General features: G+C 39.0%; 1 protein-coding gene across 2 annotated transcripts in view; it reads right to left on the minus strand.

Annotated features, from left to right (window-relative positions):
* cep290 (centrosomal protein 290) overlaps positions 1–17,972 on the minus strand; it is a 60,920-nt gene that overhangs the window by 12,771 nt on the left and 30,177 nt on the right. For both annotated transcript variants that reach the window (XM_034686052.1, XM_034686053.1), the window contains exons 32-42: positions 17,819–17,953; positions 17,459–17,728; positions 16,056–16,163; positions 15,716–15,915; positions 11,259–11,472; positions 10,777–10,914; positions 9,945–10,166; positions 8,178–8,300; positions 7,948–8,090; positions 4,084–4,239; positions 1,463–1,586 (exon numbers count right to left, since the gene is read on the minus strand). In XM_034686052.1, coding sequence (XP_034541943.1) covers positions 1,463–1,586; positions 4,084–4,239; positions 7,948–8,090; positions 8,178–8,300; positions 9,945–10,166; positions 10,777–10,914; positions 11,259–11,472; positions 15,716–15,915; positions 16,056–16,163; positions 17,459–17,728; positions 17,819–17,953 — 1,833 coding nt within the window. The remainder of the gene's footprint in view (positions 1–1,462; positions 1,587–4,083; positions 4,240–7,947; positions 8,091–8,177; positions 8,301–9,944; positions 10,167–10,776; positions 10,915–11,258; positions 11,473–15,715; positions 15,916–16,055; positions 16,164–17,458; positions 17,729–17,818; positions 17,954–17,972) is intronic.

The following is a 17,972-nucleotide window of genomic DNA, read 5'->3' on the forward strand; positions in this document are numbered from 1 at the left end:
GTACTGAAGAAAAACTATTGACCCAGACGTATTGATCTGAATATAGGACGAACTGATTATAAGACGACCCCCCCTTAGTCACATTCAAGTATCCTGAAGCAATGTATTTGAATTAGAACTCAATGATAACTAAAATAGCCTTGAGTCTCATGGATGGATGATAGGTCTGGTAATAGCTTCCGCGTAATAAGACAGCCTTGATGGGCTCTCTGCACACTGTGGCATCATATCTCTTGCTTATTTGACAGTAGTTTAGTGTCCCTGCAGCACTGCATTTCCTTAAACAAAGGCATCTGTCTCAGTTATGGGGCAACCTGACCTACTTTTCTGCTACTTTTCTCAAGTCACCACGTCTCTCCATCTTTCATCCTTTTGGCACAGCAGTGAGTCAAAGCTGGCCTCAGTCCTGATGGGGAAGAAGTTGCTTTCTAAATAAGTGGTGCTGTGACTGTCTTAGCATTTAATTACAAATGCCCTGAACATTTTTAAGTTCTGTATTCTGGTCTATATGGTGGTAAAATGTTTCCTCTCGCTATTTTAAGGAGCCAAAGGTGACATCTTCAATACCTGCTATAGTTCATGACCTACCAGTTAAATTAGAATGTGTGTGGTAATATGAAGATTTGTTTTTGAACAGGTCAATTAAAAGGTTTCAGTTCCTGATGAAATTTTTTTTTGATTTTTCTTTTATATTAATGTGTAAATAAAGACCTCAATCAAACCTGAAACCAGATCAACTTTGAAGCAAAAGTAAAAACTCTCCTGTGTGTGAGAAACAGAACATGTGGTGGATTTGCTTGAGGCTTTCAACCAAATAAAGCCGGTTCATCAGAAATCATACATTTCACTGAAGAACAACAATGATGATGATGATGATGATGGAATTTTACAGGTAAGCCGACACTAAACAGAGGTCGTCTGTGTCAAACAAACCAAACCACTCAGGGGTTATCGCCTTTCTCAGTACCGTCATAAATGGTATTCTTTCCAGTAAACTAAGTTGTCAAAGTGAAGTTAACCTACGACCTTTAACGTCACATATGTAATCCCTGTAACATCTCATTCTTGAGTGAAGTTGTGTCACATGATTTAATCCGGTGAACTCTTGAGTGATGGTGCGAAAACACTATTTGAGACTTCAGAGAACTTTGACCGCCTAAACCAGATCACTCCATCCTTGAGTCGAAAAATAACACATGTGCCAAATGTGATGGATGTCAGCCCCTCAGGCTTTTGAAGGGTTCTAGGGATATTAGCAGGAGTGGGATGTGATGACGGATTTGCGGACGGATGAACGGCTTAAAAACTCTACGCCTCTGGAGCTGTCACAGAACCAAACCCAGAGGAAACCCTTATTGTCAAGTTCTGTTTCCGCTCTACTTTATGACTTATCTTGACATTTCTGACAAAATCAAGCACAACTCTTGCAGTCATGGTGTTCTGTGTGTTCATGAGCACTTACAGACGGTCTTGAAGGGGGCTCTTTGGATATCTGGTTCTCTAAGGAGTGCAGTCTCTCCTCCAGGTAGCGGTTTCTGAGGGTCAGGTTCTCCATGGCTTCATCTCGAGGTAACGCCTGCTGCTCTCTGCAAGTTCAGGATTTCATAAGACTCAATTCTTACATTTCATCAACGTCTGGTTTCTTAAATCATTAAAACATCTTTAATCAAAATGTCAAAGTGGAGAATAACAGACAGGGACTCTGATTTAATTTAGATTTCAAAGGTTGGGTGACACTTAACGGGTAAACAGTGACCAACACTAACAAGCCACTCACTGTGGAGTTTTCAGGCCTTAAGTTTTTCTCTGTCATGTTGAATCACATCACTCAGACTTCTGCTTGGTGACTACAGATGCCTGCGGTAATTTCAGATCTGCTTTCATGTTTTTGTGCACGATCATGCTTTTCTTTACCGATTAACATCTCTGGCTGTATGAGGCTGGAATCTGCATCTGGTTTGACTAGGCAAGGCCTTTCTGGATTATCTCTTCTGTAAATGTTTGATTTCAAAAGATCAGGGGATAACTTTACAGATATAACCCCCAATAGTCTGAAGTGATTCACAAACCTATACCCATTTAACACTAAACCAGACAAGTTGTCTTCCCCCTGATCCCTTGTTTTTATTGAGACTTTTAACCCTTAAAGACCTAGACCATCATTGGGAAGCCAGACTCTCCTGAATGTATTATGAATATGCTGAATGAGACAAATGTGGTATCAATGGAAAGCTGAGAATGTCCGCTGCAAATTAGTATTTAAAGCTTGTTGATAGAATTAGGTCAGGGGTGTCCAAACTTTTTTCAAAGAGGGCCACATATGATGTTGTAAGAATACCTCAGGGCCAGTGGCTCCTATACTGTGACTTAGGAATCGTAAAAGTTATATATGAAATTTCTATTTAATAACAATCATTTTTAAAAAATCCTCAATTAAACAGTAACTAGGAAGTCCTCAGTTCTCCACAAGCCATGTAAACATGAGCAAACTTTATCTTCTTCTGGAGGAAAATGTTTTTCATTAGGGTCGGGCAATGTGGGAAAAATATTGAATCATTATTTTCCTATGGCAGGATTACAATCTGGATTTCATCACACTTCTTTTTCATGTTGATTTTAAGACTTGTCTGACCAGCAGACGACATTTTAAGTATATAATAATTATTTTCCTGAGTTCTGAACAATTTTTATGCAACAAATTTTGCCTTTTCTGCACAATTTCATAATTTTGTCCTCTTTTGTGTCTTCTAAACTTTTAATGTTCATCAAGAACATTTTCACATCATGATAAAAACATTCATTTGAAGACCTGTCAGCTTTAAGAGTGTTTGTGTTTCTTCTTTATTGCCGTCTTGCAGAATGCCCAGTGTTTTGGCTTCATACAAGCAGTCCATATGAAACTTTTTAAGACGTTTCTGGATTGACTTTAGTTTTGTTTGTGCGCTTGAAAGAAACTGCAAATGTACAGATTCAGAAGGTGATTCATTTCTGTGCTATAAATAACACAATTTAAGATGGAAGCTTGGGGCCATAAATAAATGGACCTAGGGCCACAATTGGCCCCCGGGCCGTACTTTGGACATGCCTGGATCAGGTGTTCAAAAGTTAAGAAACATTTAAGAACAAGTAGCGTAAACTAAAAATGTATTTATTCAATCTGGCTTTCATGTAGGGTTTAACAACTGTATTACTTTACTTTTTACTATAATATTGATTTAAATGTTGTTTTATTATTTTATTTTATTCATTTTAACTACTTGCTTTTCATTTATCTACTCAGTTTTATTGATAATTTTAGCCTTTATTTTACTTTCAACTCTTATCCTTACCCTTTTTTAATTTATTTATTTTAACTATTTATATTCTCAATGTTAATTTGACCCCTAAACTTATTTCAATCACACACATTTTATTGTTGTCGGTGCATTAGTCTCTATTTAAAAATATTTTTTTGTTTTTAATGTCTTGCCATTTTTTAAATTTCTGCTTCTTTCTTGTTTTTAATCGTTGTAAAGCACTTTGGGTTACATTTGATCTGTATGAAAGGTGTTACATAAATAAAGTTTCATTGATTGATTGTTGAAGAAAGTGTCCTCAGTGTGTTGCACACACAAAACATATTTCTAATTAACAACTAAAGGGAAACATGACAAACAGCAGTTTAAGCATACACCACATGCACAGAGGCTACAGTCCGCATGGCACCAGTGTAATCATTTCTTAGTGCAAGTTTAATGGAGTGTATCATAATGATGATAAGATAAGAACAAAGCAGACTTTAGTGATCTTCTGATCACTAAATTGTGTTAACTCAGATCACATCCTTTTTCGTTTACCTGGAAACTCTGTTGGGTTTAACAGTTTAATAAAACCTCTGGATCACGAGCAGAAGCATCAAGACTTCTACGAAACCTGAACCTTGAAAGGTTCATGAGAAGTCTGATTTACGCATGAGGTTTTACTGATTTAATCATGGAGATTTAGCACTGCAAAAGAGGCTTCCTGTTGATGATTATCTGTATTCATAATGTTTATAGTAGGCTGAAAAACACAGGAGTATACTGTATTCTGTTAGTTAGTTACTTGATGGTTAAGATCTCTGCTTCCAGCTCAGAGTTCTTCTTCTTCAGCTCCTCCACCTCCTTCTCCATTTCCGTGGACCGCACCCCCACCACCTGATCGGCAGTCACACCTCGAGCCTTCAGCTTTTTCTGCAGCGCGCTCTTCTCCTGCTCCAGTCTGCACAAAGAAGGAAACACAGAGAGGAGGTAGAAGGGCTGCCACCAGGTGACAGACATGTGGCTGTTGATCTGAGGTCAAGAAGCCGTACAGTAAAGAATCAGCCTGGAGCAGAGAACCTTGATGTCTTGTTTATGGTAAATGGACACCTTTCTAGTCTGTCTGAACCACCAACCCTCTAGTTGAGAGACGGCCCACTCTACCACTGAGCCACAGCTGCCTGATACCCAATTTACAACATTTCAAAACAGTGAACCTCTTACAGTGCACCCCCTGTTGTTTCTTTATAGCAGCAAGTGGGTTACCTGTTGCTTTAACACAAACGACTAAAATTTCATGGCTTTCATTAAGTTTGTACAGGACACCTGGAAACTTCTATAAATGTACAGTAGCAAGTGAAAGAAAACCTTGAAACCAATTCTTGGTTTTGCTTGCCATCAGTGGAAACAACTTTTTAATTCATAAAAAAGTAAGACCAGAAAACAGCAACAAGTGCACCATAAAATATAAAGATTTGAATTCACTTTGATAGATTTATGTATTTAATTTATTCATTCATTCATTTTTACCAGCTTTTTTCTGTTATTAAAGTGACAGGGGAGAATGAAAGAAACTATGGTAGGCCGTGAATGGCAGAGGGTCGATTCAAATTGGATATGGGTTAGATGAATGGCTGTGAATGTAGACAAAGTTGAAACCAGAGATTCTATTTTGGGGGTTTCAGCATAAGTGTCTTCAACCCACAAGGATGAAGTCTTATATTTTATCATGGTTGAACTCCCTCAGCTATGATAAAACATAAGACTTGAGGTATCAGATATGAGACAAATAATAGCTTTGGAAAAAGTACTTAGCATCACATTTTCAAAATTAAGGCTCCTCTGAAGAGATTTGAACTGGTTATGAAACAGACTGAATGAATACTGTTTCCTCAATATGACCTACAAAAGTAAATCAGATAATCTTTTTATTAAAATCAAAATTTTCTATGAAGTCCTTTTCAAAGTCTGACATTGCTGCAGGGGGGTAGCTGTAAGATAAACAAACAAGACCTTTCCGAAGTTTTCCATGGCATGAACTCTTGTTAAGTAATAGATTGGTTTGTAGGATAAGAAATGTTGTTAAAAACAGTATTTAGACACTGACAAGAAAAAGAAGTAACACTTTGCCCACATGGGGTGCCAAAATCAACACAAACCAAAATTTCATCACTTGCCATTTATTTTAAAGCTGGTTTAAACATTATCAGTATTAGAGTTCAGTCTAATAGAGTATAAAGCAAATAGATTGGTATCACCCACACTCCGTTAGACTGGTTCACATCTTACCTCTCTGGCCGCACACAGTTCACTCAGCTCAAGTCCTTTAAATCCACTCCTTCCTCCGTCACTACAGGGGTGCCCCAGGGCTCTGTCCTGGGGCCCCTCCTCTTCATCATCTACCTCCTTCCCCTCGGTAATATCTTCCGCAAATTCAACATTCACTTCCACTGTTACGCAGATGACACCCAGCTCTACCTCACCACTAACCCCTCGTCCACTCTCCCACCCACCTCCCTCACTGATTGAATCTCTGAAATAAAAACCTGGTTCACCCTAAATTTCCTTACATTAAACAGCAATAAAACCGAGGTTCTCCTCATTGGCACCAAATCCACTCTATCCAAATCCAATAGTTTCTCACTCACCATTGATAACTCCTCCGTCTCACCCTCCCCCCAGGTTAAGAGTCTGGGTGTCATCCTTGGCAGCACATTATCCTTTCAATCACACATCGATAACATCACCCGGACTGCCTTCTTCCATCTTCGTAACATCAATCGTCTTCGCCCCTCCCTCATTTCAAATCACTATTCACAAATCACAAATCACTCTATTTCTTCTTACCACTTTGTTAGTTTATATTGTTTTCATTTTTGACTTTGATTTTGTTTCCTTTAATGTAAATTCGTGTATGTATATATTTATATCTGTGCGATGTCCTTGAGTGCCGAGAAAGGCGCCTTTAAATGAAATGTCTTATTATTATTATTATTAGATTGACGATTACTGCGTACTTTTTTTATTTTAAAAAGCATTATTTCTGGTCGGAGACCATACACACATATTCTGGGACTGTCCAAAACTAAAAACATATTGGAAAGGTATTCAACTTGAAATTAAGAACTGTCTGGGTTTAGAACTGCCATTTGAACCCTCCTGCTTCCTACTGGGAATATTACCAGAGGATGAGGAGTACAGTGGCCATGCAGCTTTGCTGAGGGTCCTGCTTTTAGTTGCAAAGAAAATCATCACAATCTCCTGGTTAGGGCCACAGCCCCCCACAGTCACACATTGGAAGAACAAGTTGAATGACATTTTTTATATGGAAAGTATAACTGCAAGATTACAGTTAAAAACTGATCTTTTCCAGATAAGGTGGGCGCCTGTTGCTTCATTTCTTTTTGGCTAATTCTCTGATGGGCTGATCTGGGGTATACAGAATTACTATTATTTTCTTTGAAGTTTACTGTGAGGATTTCTTTTTGTTATTATTGTTGTTATTGTTGTTGTTGTTATTATTATTATTGTCCTAATTACTATTTATACAATTATTTATATTGTTGTTATTATTCCTATTATTAATATTTTTTTATTTTGTGTTAATTATTACAATCTTAATATTATTATTATTTTGTATGTTTGTATTCACTTATTTTTAATTGTGTACTATCTATTTATTCATATCTTTACTTCCTGACTATGGACTAGGTGTTTTCAAAAATCTTGTTTATATCTGTTTTGTCTCTGAGTCTGATGGCTGCATTGTTGTTTTGTGATGTTGGCTGAGTCTAATAAAAACGTTCAAAAAAATAAAAAACATTATTATTTCTGTCATTTTTTCATGGAAAATTTAGGACAACAGAAATTAGTCCCAAGGTGCAGGACACAGCGTCACAAGAAAAGCTTTGTTCCTGCTGCTATTACTGAGCTGAACAAGCAATAGCATTTATCATTTATTTTCTCACACAGAGTCAACCTCCAATTTTAAGACTTGAGCCCAGATTGTCTTATTCATTCACGTGATTCTATCGTTTTTATTGGTTGACTGTTTTCTGATATGCGTTTTAAATGGAACCTTTAGCACTTTTATCATTTTATCATGTCTATTTATTTTACCATTTTTAGTGTTAGATTAGTTTTAGGATATTTTTGTTTGTTTTGCACATTAAGTAGTTTGTTCTGTCTGACATCTATCTTGTAATTCTGAATTGACCTAACATCTCACTGGCTGCAAAACAAGTTTACCTACGGGTACAAATAAGTAACCTGAACCTGAACCTGAACCTGAACCTGAACCTGATTATATTCTTTCTTTGCGTTTGGTCAATAAAAGCTATATTTTTTTGGGTCAAATAACATTTTGAAATATTTAAAATATTTTGATTTTCTTACAATAATCATCTCATAAAAAAAGCAAAGGTACTATTACAACCCTATTTTTCATTGTGGTTTTTATAATTATCAGCATTATTTTATTAGAGTAGAGTGAAATAATCTTACCAGTGTTGGACAATGTGTTTCATGTGTATTTAAAAAATATACATATTCTGCTATATTTTGAAATTTGCCACTCATGCTGTCAGCAGAAATTCCCCTAAGTTGTTCCATCATGAAACATTGATCAGAGACTGCTGAGTCAACAGTTCAGTGTGATGCTTCATCTTACCGAGCATAAAGGTCTTTGAGCGTGCTGAGCTGCTTGGACAGGGCTTCACTCTCTCGTTCCTTCTCCTTCAGCGAATTCTTCAGCTTCTCCATCTTGGTCTGCCATTTCTTCCCCTCTTCCCAGCGCACTATTTCATCTTTGGTCTGTCAGACACAAAAAACAAACATCTATTGAGCATGCATGGAAGGATAATTATGGAAGTGTAGTAAATACCTCTTTTATGTCCCAACCTTTCCATAATCATCTTTCATGATTTTTTTCTCTGCTCTCTTCTCCAGGTCAGACTCCAGCCTCCGTATCTTCTTCTGCAGATTCTCGATGGTAAGCCCTCTCCCATCTGCTTCTGGTTGATTCTAATCAGCAAATACGCAGAAAGAGATTTACACAGCACCCAACTTTCTGAGGACATTTCATTCCTCGTTAAAGTCAACACGCAATGTAGAGCACGTCAACTGCAACAAATGGGAGCACAGCATGTTGCATCCTGAAAGATGAAAGACACATTCAGTCCACAAAAACAGCAAATAAACAACATGATGTTTTACTGATGGTGTTGGAGTGTGTCATGGGGCTGTCATTGACTTTATCGCTCGTAAGCTTATGTAAAAACCTGAGCAACAACAAGCAGCTTGAGATTTATCAAGCGTCACGCTTCCCTACAAATCAATTACTTGTACTTGCTTTTAAACATGCTCCAGTTTTGGCTCCTCTGAACTGTTTTCCCCTGGGGGCTAGATGTGGAGCTTTCTCTGCTTTGATTTCAACAGCAGAGGTTCTTGGCAGGTCATGAAGCCATGTACCGTTAGGTGTTCACATCTTGCCTGTAGACACAAGCAGGTTGGAACGTAGCCTTATTCTTCTTCTCATTGGCACCAAATCCACCCTTTCAAAAACAAACAACCTCTCCATCCTCATTGACAACTCCTCAGTCTCCCCCTCCCCCCATGTTAAGAGTCTGGTTGTCGTTCTTTCCTCATCCATTTGTGCTAGACATGGCTTGTTACAATGTAAGGTTCTAAACAGGGCACACTATACTACACTGCTTGACAAAAGTCTTGTCACATAAGGATATAGTGGAAAAGTGGCAGAAGGTGGATTTTTCTGATGAATCATCCATTGAACTGCATCCTGATCGCCGCAAATACTGCAGAAGACCTGTTGGAACCCGCATGGACCCAAGATTCACCCAGAAACAGTCAAGTTTGGTGGAGGAAAAATCATGGTTTGGGGCTACATCCAGTATGGGGGTGTGTGAGAGATCTGCAGAGTGGATGGCAACATCAACAGTCTGAAATATCAAGACATTCTTGCTGCCCATTACATTCCAAACCACAAGAGAGGGCAATTTCTGCAGCAGGATGGTGCTCCTTCTCAAACTTCAGCTTCCACATTCAAGTTCCTGAAAGCAAAGAAGGTCAAGGTGCTCCAGGATTAGCCTGCACATTCACCAGACATGAACATTATTGAGCATGTCTGGGGTAAGATGAAGGAGGAGGTTTGGAAGATGAAACCTAAGAATCCTGATGAACTCTGGGAGTCCTGTAAGACTGCTTTCTTTGCTATTCCAGAGGACTTTGTTGATAACTTATTTGAGTAATTGCCAAGAATTATGGATGCAGTGCTCAAAACTTATGGGAGTCATTCAAGATAGTTAGTTATATTTCCGATGTGGACAGGAAGTGCTTTTATTTTGAAGAACAAAAGTAACATGTCACTGTTTTCCTGTTGCTAACTTAATTGATGTTGAGGTGCAACAGTCCATGATTTACCTTCTTCCTTTCTGTAAACAAGCATCTGTGTATGACTCTCACTGGAGCTTCCACTTCACGACATACTCGATGGACTCTATCTACACACACTCAGTGAGCTGAATGCATGTGTGAGTATGAAATGTGTATGCCATCTATTTGCCAATGAAGAACCAGAGGGTCCCAAGTGAGTCCGGTTTAGGATGAACACAGTTGAAAGACGGAATGGACTCGGTAGTGCACACTTACTTGTAAAGCGTTGCTGAGTCTCTTAATCTGCTGTCTGAGCTCCTGCATCTCGTGCTCATTCTCCTCTTTGTCAGCCTGCAGGCGTCTCAGGGCTTTCTGGGTCCTCTGGAGCTCGTGGTTCAGGCTGTCCACCTCTTCTTTCAGGCCGCTCTCTCGGCCTCTGGTTGCTTTGACGGAGTCTTTTGCAGTTTGAAGTTCTTCATTAAGTTCTTGCAACCACACCTTAAGAGGAGAGGAGTTTTTCCAATTTAAAAGGTACATTTAGGGATATTACTTACATGTCTTTTACCCTCCTGCTGTTATAAATATTTACTTGTGCACCAGATGCGCAACAGACTGCAGCTGAAAATAATCTCATCAAGTGCAGTGTCAAAGGGAAGAGGGAAATATTGATGACCAACGTATTGGTAGTTATGGTCATTTAGTTGGATTTACTGACAAACTGGAGACCTCTGCCCTTTGATGTTATAATAAACACTTGTTTACTACACCAAAAATTTCTTCCCATGAAACATAATGAGCTGAAAAATTTTATACAAACTCAAATCTCTAACTATAGCAATCTGTTAGTATTTAAATTATTTTGTTATTCTCTTTGTGAAAAATAAATGTCTGGCAAAGTGAGGTTTCCAAAAGTGATGTTTAGAGTTTGGTAAGTCTGATTAAATCATATTTATGTTGTTTACTAGTTTAGGGAATGCTCTTAGCTTATGGAAAACACAACTATCTTTCAGCTTTTTCTGATGTCCCAGAACAGTTATTGATAAATGACGGCGCTGGAATAAAACATGCAAAAGAATGAAGTATTTACGTATGACAGAGAAAGATGTACCTTTAAGTCTTTAGTGTGTCTATCAACCAACACCTGCACGTTGAGACTCTCCTCCTTTTGTGCAGCGTTGGCGATGACCTGCTGCTCCGCGGCCGACGTCATCTCTGACCGCAGCTCCAGCAGAGCCTTGCTCAGAGCCTGAGAACATCATGGATTTGATATCAATGACAGATTAGGTGAGAAACTGTGTTTAAGGCTCATTTTGCAGTAAATGCACCATCATCCATTCCTTCTGCTCTCTCTATCCTATTCTCTTGGCATACACTTGATTAGCAGCTACTGTATCATCTGCATGGACAGGAGATTATTAGAAATTCTGGAACACATATTGATCAATCGCTCTCAATAGCTGCACAGCTCAAACGCTGTAAAACTTCATCATTCAGGGGAAGCATGTCAGCAACAGGCAACATAACTTAATTCCCCCAGGATGACACTAGACCGAAATCACAGTAAAACCACATTTGACTTAAAAGTTCAACCTTAAGCTGCCTCTCTTTCTGTGTGAGCTGCGCTTTCAGCCGTTCCACAAGGTTCTTCATGGTGTTGCTGGGAGAGCGCACGTTGGCCTCCTTCTGGGCCGCCAGCTCAGTCTGCAGGAAGTTCATCTCCTTCTCCATCTGAGCCATCTGACTCCTCTGATCCTCGCTCTCCCCATTCAGAGCTTTCACCTGGGCAGCATGATGCTCCTCGAGCCTGCAACGAATATGCTCTGTTGGTTATTCTGGTTAAGACTTAAGTAGAATAAAAAGAGGACAGTTAAACAATAGCAGATAATAGCACAGGTCAGAACAGAATAGAAGAATCATAGCAGAGAAACATAATTAATTGAGTAGAGTGGTATAGAATAGATTGTAACAGAACAGAATAGAAAAGAAAAGAAAAGCAACAGAACAGAATTAATTCAATAGAAAAGAAAAGAAAAGAAAAGAAAAGAAAAGAAAAGAAAAGAAAAGAAAAGAAAAGAAAAGAAAAGGAATAGAGTGCAACTGACTGGAGAAGAATGGAGAAGTATGGCATGGTATTACATGGAACAGAATGTAAGAGTTGAATAAACTACTATAACAAAGGATGGAATGGAAAAGGATGGAATGGAAATAGCGGAACCTGATAGAATAGAATAGAATGGAAGGGAGAACAACAGAATAGAACTGGACAGAATGGAATGGTATTAAACTAACATTTAATGGAATAAAACAGAATAGAATGTTTTGTAATGGAATCGAACAGAGAAGAAGAGAATAGCGTAGAACATGATAAATAGAACAGCACAGATCAGAATAAAATAGAATTGAGGGGGTGACAGTAGAATATAATAGAATAAAGTAGAATAGAGCAGTACAAAACGGAATAGATTAGAATAGAATAAGATTTTTCTGCACAGGTACATGACAGTACAGCAACACTGGAATAAGTGTGTGTTTCTCCCTGTGTCAGCTTTATAAATTATGATTATACTATATTATAAAACAGGGGTTCCCAAAGTGTGGGTCGGGACCCCCTGGGGGGTCACCAGACACAAATGGGGGGTCATGAGATGTCTTCCAGAAAGTTTTTTTTTTAAATTATTACCTATAAATAGTACATTTTACCCATTATAGTAAAAAATAAAGACAAAATTAAGTTCAGGGTTATCAAAAGCATCAGTAGCAGTACGTTAACTCATAACAGCACAGGAAACACAGCCACATGCTCATATAGGTAGGCTAATTGTCTGCAAACCAGCTAAATGAAGCCACATTAAATAACTTTGAGGGACAGCGAGGGTCGCAAGTCTTTGGCACCTATATTTTGGGGGTTGAAAAGTTTGGGAACCCCTGTTATAAAAGACTGACAAAATAAATATAATTTTCACAAATTCATAACATAAATAAACATTATTTTCAAAGTACACTATATTAAAATACACACTATAAAATATTAAAGTTGTTGTGTTCTACATAACAATATAAACAGGCATACTTTTGTCTTGAGATTTGTGTTCATGGATCATCTGTAGTATACTTTATTCATCATGGCACTAACCGTGTGAGTTGTACTGAGAGGTAGTTAACTGGACATCAGGTAGGTATGATGGCAGGGGAGCAAGCAGAGGGGTGGGAGGGTACCTCCTTGTCAGATTTGAGAACAGATTTTCTATTGCAGAGTAATTACATGATTTTAAATTTATACTTAGTAACAACTAAATGCAGGTTTTAAATTTGCTCAAATATTAATTTAAGGTGTTACATAATACTAATAAAGCTAAAATGGGCAACTTCTCATGTTTTTTTTTAGGTTATTCTGACAATATGTGAAACAATACTTTTACTAAAGTGGGAAATATTTGTGCATGTGTTGTTTTATCTTAATTGTGGAGATCTTTTGACAAATAGACTGAACTTTCTTCAACAGAAAACATTAAAGGCTATTTGTTCATTTGCTCTGACACATATTGGACAACAGCTCGACAGGAAAGTTCTATTTTGGATGATTTACTACAAAATATGTCCCTCATCATATTCAGTTTTGGAGGAGAATTGATTCAACTCGTCCTGTCAGAGGCTGTCATATAGTTTAGTAACAGAGTTTAAAGGAATTCAGATTTGAAAGTCTGTTTAAACATGCAGGTCGTTGGGTTCATTACCATGCCCCAGTGAACTATTGAACTCTGCAAAGCCCTTCACAATCAGCTTTGCTGGAGCTTCTTTTTTATTAAACGTCTAACCCCATTACATCCGGTTTCCTTTAATTACCCCCTGAGTGGCTTTAGAGACGTCGAAATCAACTTATTCCACTCTGTCAGACAGTATCCACTCGTTCTTTTCAAGTTCATGCAACACTGTTGAAACTATAAGACCAAATGCTACGAATAGGAAATAATACGGACACTTAGATAACTGTATAAATCCTGTTGTGTTGTGTGTTTGTGTTTCAGTTTGGGGAATTTAATCCTCAAGCTTTGCATTGGGAGTAAAAGTACCCCTGGCACTGGCACTGGCATTGACCTGCACCCCCTGACCTGTACATTATATATGGCTTTTCACACATTGGGTGTAATCCTGGCTGAGATCCCCATTAACAAATTGCTTACAGTTGCGTTAGGTCTGTACATTTAACACTTCACACTTAATCTGGGATTAAAGGTGAGGTAGGTCACTTATCAGGAACCTATAGATTAGTAAGCTTCGTTTTGAAAGCATCCAACTGTAAGTATAAATGAACGAGCCCTGACCCACTGATGGTGCCGTGTGAGCCCACAGGAGAGCGTAGTTTCATAGGTTTCGAGGTGAGCTGTTTGAAGAGTGCTAATGATGGGAGGATGAAGGTAGATTTGGGAGGTATATAGTTTGCTCTAACTTGAGGCCTGACATGGTTTTATGGTCTGTGAGTCAGCGGATAGTGTGTTTTATAGAAGTGAGGGTTCCCTGAGAGGGGTCATTGGAGGAAGCAAATGAAAGGAAAAAGCTTAGGTATGCAGATTTGGCTGCAGAGGGGGAACAGAAAGGATGAAAAATGAGGGTTTTCCCAAAAGAAGTGGGATGTAGAGGGTTAAACTCTCATTACTGGGAGATGTGGACGTGTGTGGACAGAGTTAGCAAAAGATGGTAAAGGATGTGTGAGAAGTTACAGTGAAAAGGATTTAGAGGATCTGAATGAGGGGAAATAATGCCAATTGGGGTCCGAAACAAAGATAAGAGTATTCCAGAGTATTCCTTTTGTTATGACACACTGTGGCACCCTTGAAATATTTGATCTACTTGAAAACACGACAGCACAAAGGAGCTCTGCGTGTGGGTATGATGGGTGGTAAGAGCTGACGGGGTGATTCTAGGAGACTAGATTCAGCCGTTCAGCCTTCCTGTGGGCTTAACTTGACCAAACACCGTTGATAATTGGTGCTTACGTGAGAAGTCCAGATGTACTTGCTCGCGCTTCCCATTCATCTCCTTGTTTACGGGTGTATCAGGGCCCATGTGCTAGGGTAAATAGTATCAGCATTGTCAGAACTGAGAAATTGAATTAACAGCGCGTGAATCTGTTAAAAGAGGCAATGCTGTTTGGGTTGTGGTGGTCATTAATGGCTGTGTGGTAGGTTATGTAACTTATCAGTAGAGCATAAATATCCTGATGAGGGCGTAATGGGAAGGCTTTTTTCGCTGACTCTTTACCCTTTTCATTAGAGCACAAGAACCTTTTGTTTGCTTTATTGAGGCTGAAAGAAATGGTTGGATTGGCCCTATAACAGGAAGATGATGCTGTCCTATCCAGAGGTGATGTGAGGACAAGTTCATGAAAGGATAAAGTCAGTACCATACACTGGTTTTAACATTTGAAATGATAAGACTTTTTATTGCTTCAACCTATTTGATTGATTTCTTCTACTTCTTTTATTTTCTTTCATTGTTTTTTAATGCTTTTAACTTTTTTTTTACAGTTTTTTTTTTATCTTTTTTCTTCTTTGTTGAGCTTCATTTTGAATATATCTTTGTATCGTCTGTGCTGTCAGGCCTTGTTGTTTGTGTTCTTTTTATTGCCGACTGAGTTTGTGATTTGTTTATCTGTCAAAGTGCTTTGTAACCTGTATTTTAAGTCATTATTATTATAATTACTAGCTGTGTGAATCAAAGTAAGAAGGGCAACAATGATCAGATAAAATCAGTTCTCAGCCTGTTTCATGCTCTCTTTGTTTTAAGGATGCTAACACCGAGCCTTATAGGAGCTAAGGGTTAATAAATACATTATAATTGGTTAGATTCAGAGCAGCAGATGTATAAACAAATAAAACGTCAAAAGACTTTAAGTTAGTTCATGATAATATTTGCATTAATTCTATGTAATCTACATTAACAACTAAAATAAAGGAACATGATTGGATTTTGACTCTTTCCAGGGGACCACTGGGTCAGCTCCAGAAAAACAAACGTTAAGGAATCTGTTCTAATAAAGGTTTAATCACTTTGACGTCTCCTCTGTGTATTTCTTAGCCTGTGACTCCATGGCGCTCCTCTGTCGCTCCAGCTGTACTGTGGTCCGGTTCAGCTTCTCTGTGACGGAGGAGAGCGAGATGTCCTGATCGGACACGGCCTGCTCCAACTCTGCCAGACGCTCCAGGTGCTTGGAGGTTGGCACTTTGAAAGTGGGCTTCTTCAGCAAACTCTGGATGAAAGACAGGGGCAGGGCGTATACAACATATGAAAACATTACACCTGCAAGTATTTGGATGTGTGTCTTTGTTCAAACTGCCAAAAAGAAGACAGTTCAGAGAGAGCGGGAGAGAGCTATTGAAGCATGCATACCATTGCTGTCTGCTTAAAGGTGTCCAATGAGGTGTCTGTGTGCAAGTCCAACTTCTGATGCAGTGTTCTCAGCTCCTCCTGGTGTCTCTTGATCATACCCTCTTGATCCTGAAGAATGAAATAAAACCTATTTTAGACGATCAAAAAAAAGAAGTCCCACCTCTGGCATCAAGTCAGACACATCCATTAGTGGTGGTCGGGAAAGGAGACAAGTCGGTGTATTGATGCGACTTGAAAAATGAAACAGATCTAACAGATAAAAAACAGCATAAGTTGACTAAACAGAAAAAACACTTCATACCAACATAAATCAGAGACATGAATTAACTCTAGAAGACATTCAGAGAAATGCACCGTGTTCTGCAGAGCATGAGAGAGGAAGAATAAACAGTAATCATTTGTAAGGCTTCGTTTCTCTGGGACAGATACAAATAAAGATAAATCAGTTTAAACTAATTCATCCAGTTGTTGTGAGACACTACGTCCATCCCAAAGTGATGCAACCTTTGACTGATCAAAATAGTCCAAATGGGCTTTGATGTTCCCTCTGAATGTGTCTGAGATGTCACAAGAACGGGAGGAGAATGCAATCACTTTGCCCTTTAGCCTGCTCTACTGACTGACTGAGCTAAACCGGCTTCCAAGTGTTGTTGACTTTTGATGACTGAATCCTGATCTTCATGCTCGAGTCTCTCCAGATGTTCCTAAAATTTACCAGAACGACCTTTGACCCAGGCTGCCAGAGGTCACATTTAAGAAGTCTATCTCCTACAAGCTTTATCCTTTATTTCTAATCTCTGTTTTTATTTAATACAAGAGGCGATCAAGGCAGTCGATTACCATGACTTGATAATGTGAATATGTCTTTGGAGAGTGCTAGTAAATACTTAATTTCAGCTTCTATCTAATTATAAACCTTAAATAAAGGATTGGGGAAAAAAAAAACAATCCTTATGTTGTGCTGTGTTTCACAAAAAAGTCATAACACTCATCAACAGTCACCAATAAATGAGGTGTATTGAGATCATGGTAATATCTCTGTATTTTCCAATTCCTCTGTATCCAGCAATCTATAATTCCAATCGCTCCAACCAATCAGAGCCCCTCTCCTGATTAGTCCTCCTACATTGTCCTGATTGAGCGTCTACTACGATCTGTTTGTGGGCGGGGCTTACAGGAGCAGAGAGAGGGGGATGTAGTGAGAGTGAAATCTGGTGTGGAGGGGTAGTGTTGACATTCGAAATCTCTCCCTGAACTGATGTTTATTCCAGGACTACCAACAGCAGCTTTAAGTCAAACAGCCAAAACAACTGTTGCCTGATTAATGTAAATAAACAAACATGCTCATCTCCCTTAAAAAGCAACATAAACCAATCATTGTGTTTTTCCTTGCATCAGCATACCTGTCTGGCCTGAGCCAACTGGTTTTGGTATTTCTTCACACCCTCCTCCTTTTTGTCGAGTCGACCCTGAAGGTCTTTAATTGTCTGGTGAGCCAGCTTCAGGGCGGGCTGGTAGTCTGAGTGGGCGTCTTCGTGTCTGGAAACGTCAGCCATCAGTCGCTCTCTGTCGGCAGCCGCAGGGAGCCGAAGACGCAGCTCGTTGATCACTTTGTCCCTGGACACGATGTTCTGTTCTGCCTTCCACAGAGCTGCTTCTTTCTCTTTCAACTTCTACATATGGAGGGATTGGAATCTGAATATTGTGTTCTGTTATTGATGGATAAGGATAGTGAGCATTTGAAGAGCGACATAAAACTGTACCTCATCCAGGTTTTTGCAGGCAGCCTGTGTGTCCACGATGGTGCGGACGTGTTCTCTGATTTTTCCCAGAGCAAACTCCAGCTGGTGAGCCACAGGAAGACTCGGGTCTGGCAGGGATCCTGTACCATCCTCAAACTGAAAAACAAAAAACTGT

The sequence above is a fragment of the Notolabrus celidotus genome, chromosome 6 (genome assembly GCF_009762535.1).
Source record: "Notolabrus celidotus isolate fNotCel1 chromosome 6, fNotCel1.pri, whole genome shotgun sequence".
Lineage (NCBI taxonomy): Eukaryota > Metazoa > Chordata > Actinopteri > Labriformes > Labridae > Notolabrus > Notolabrus celidotus.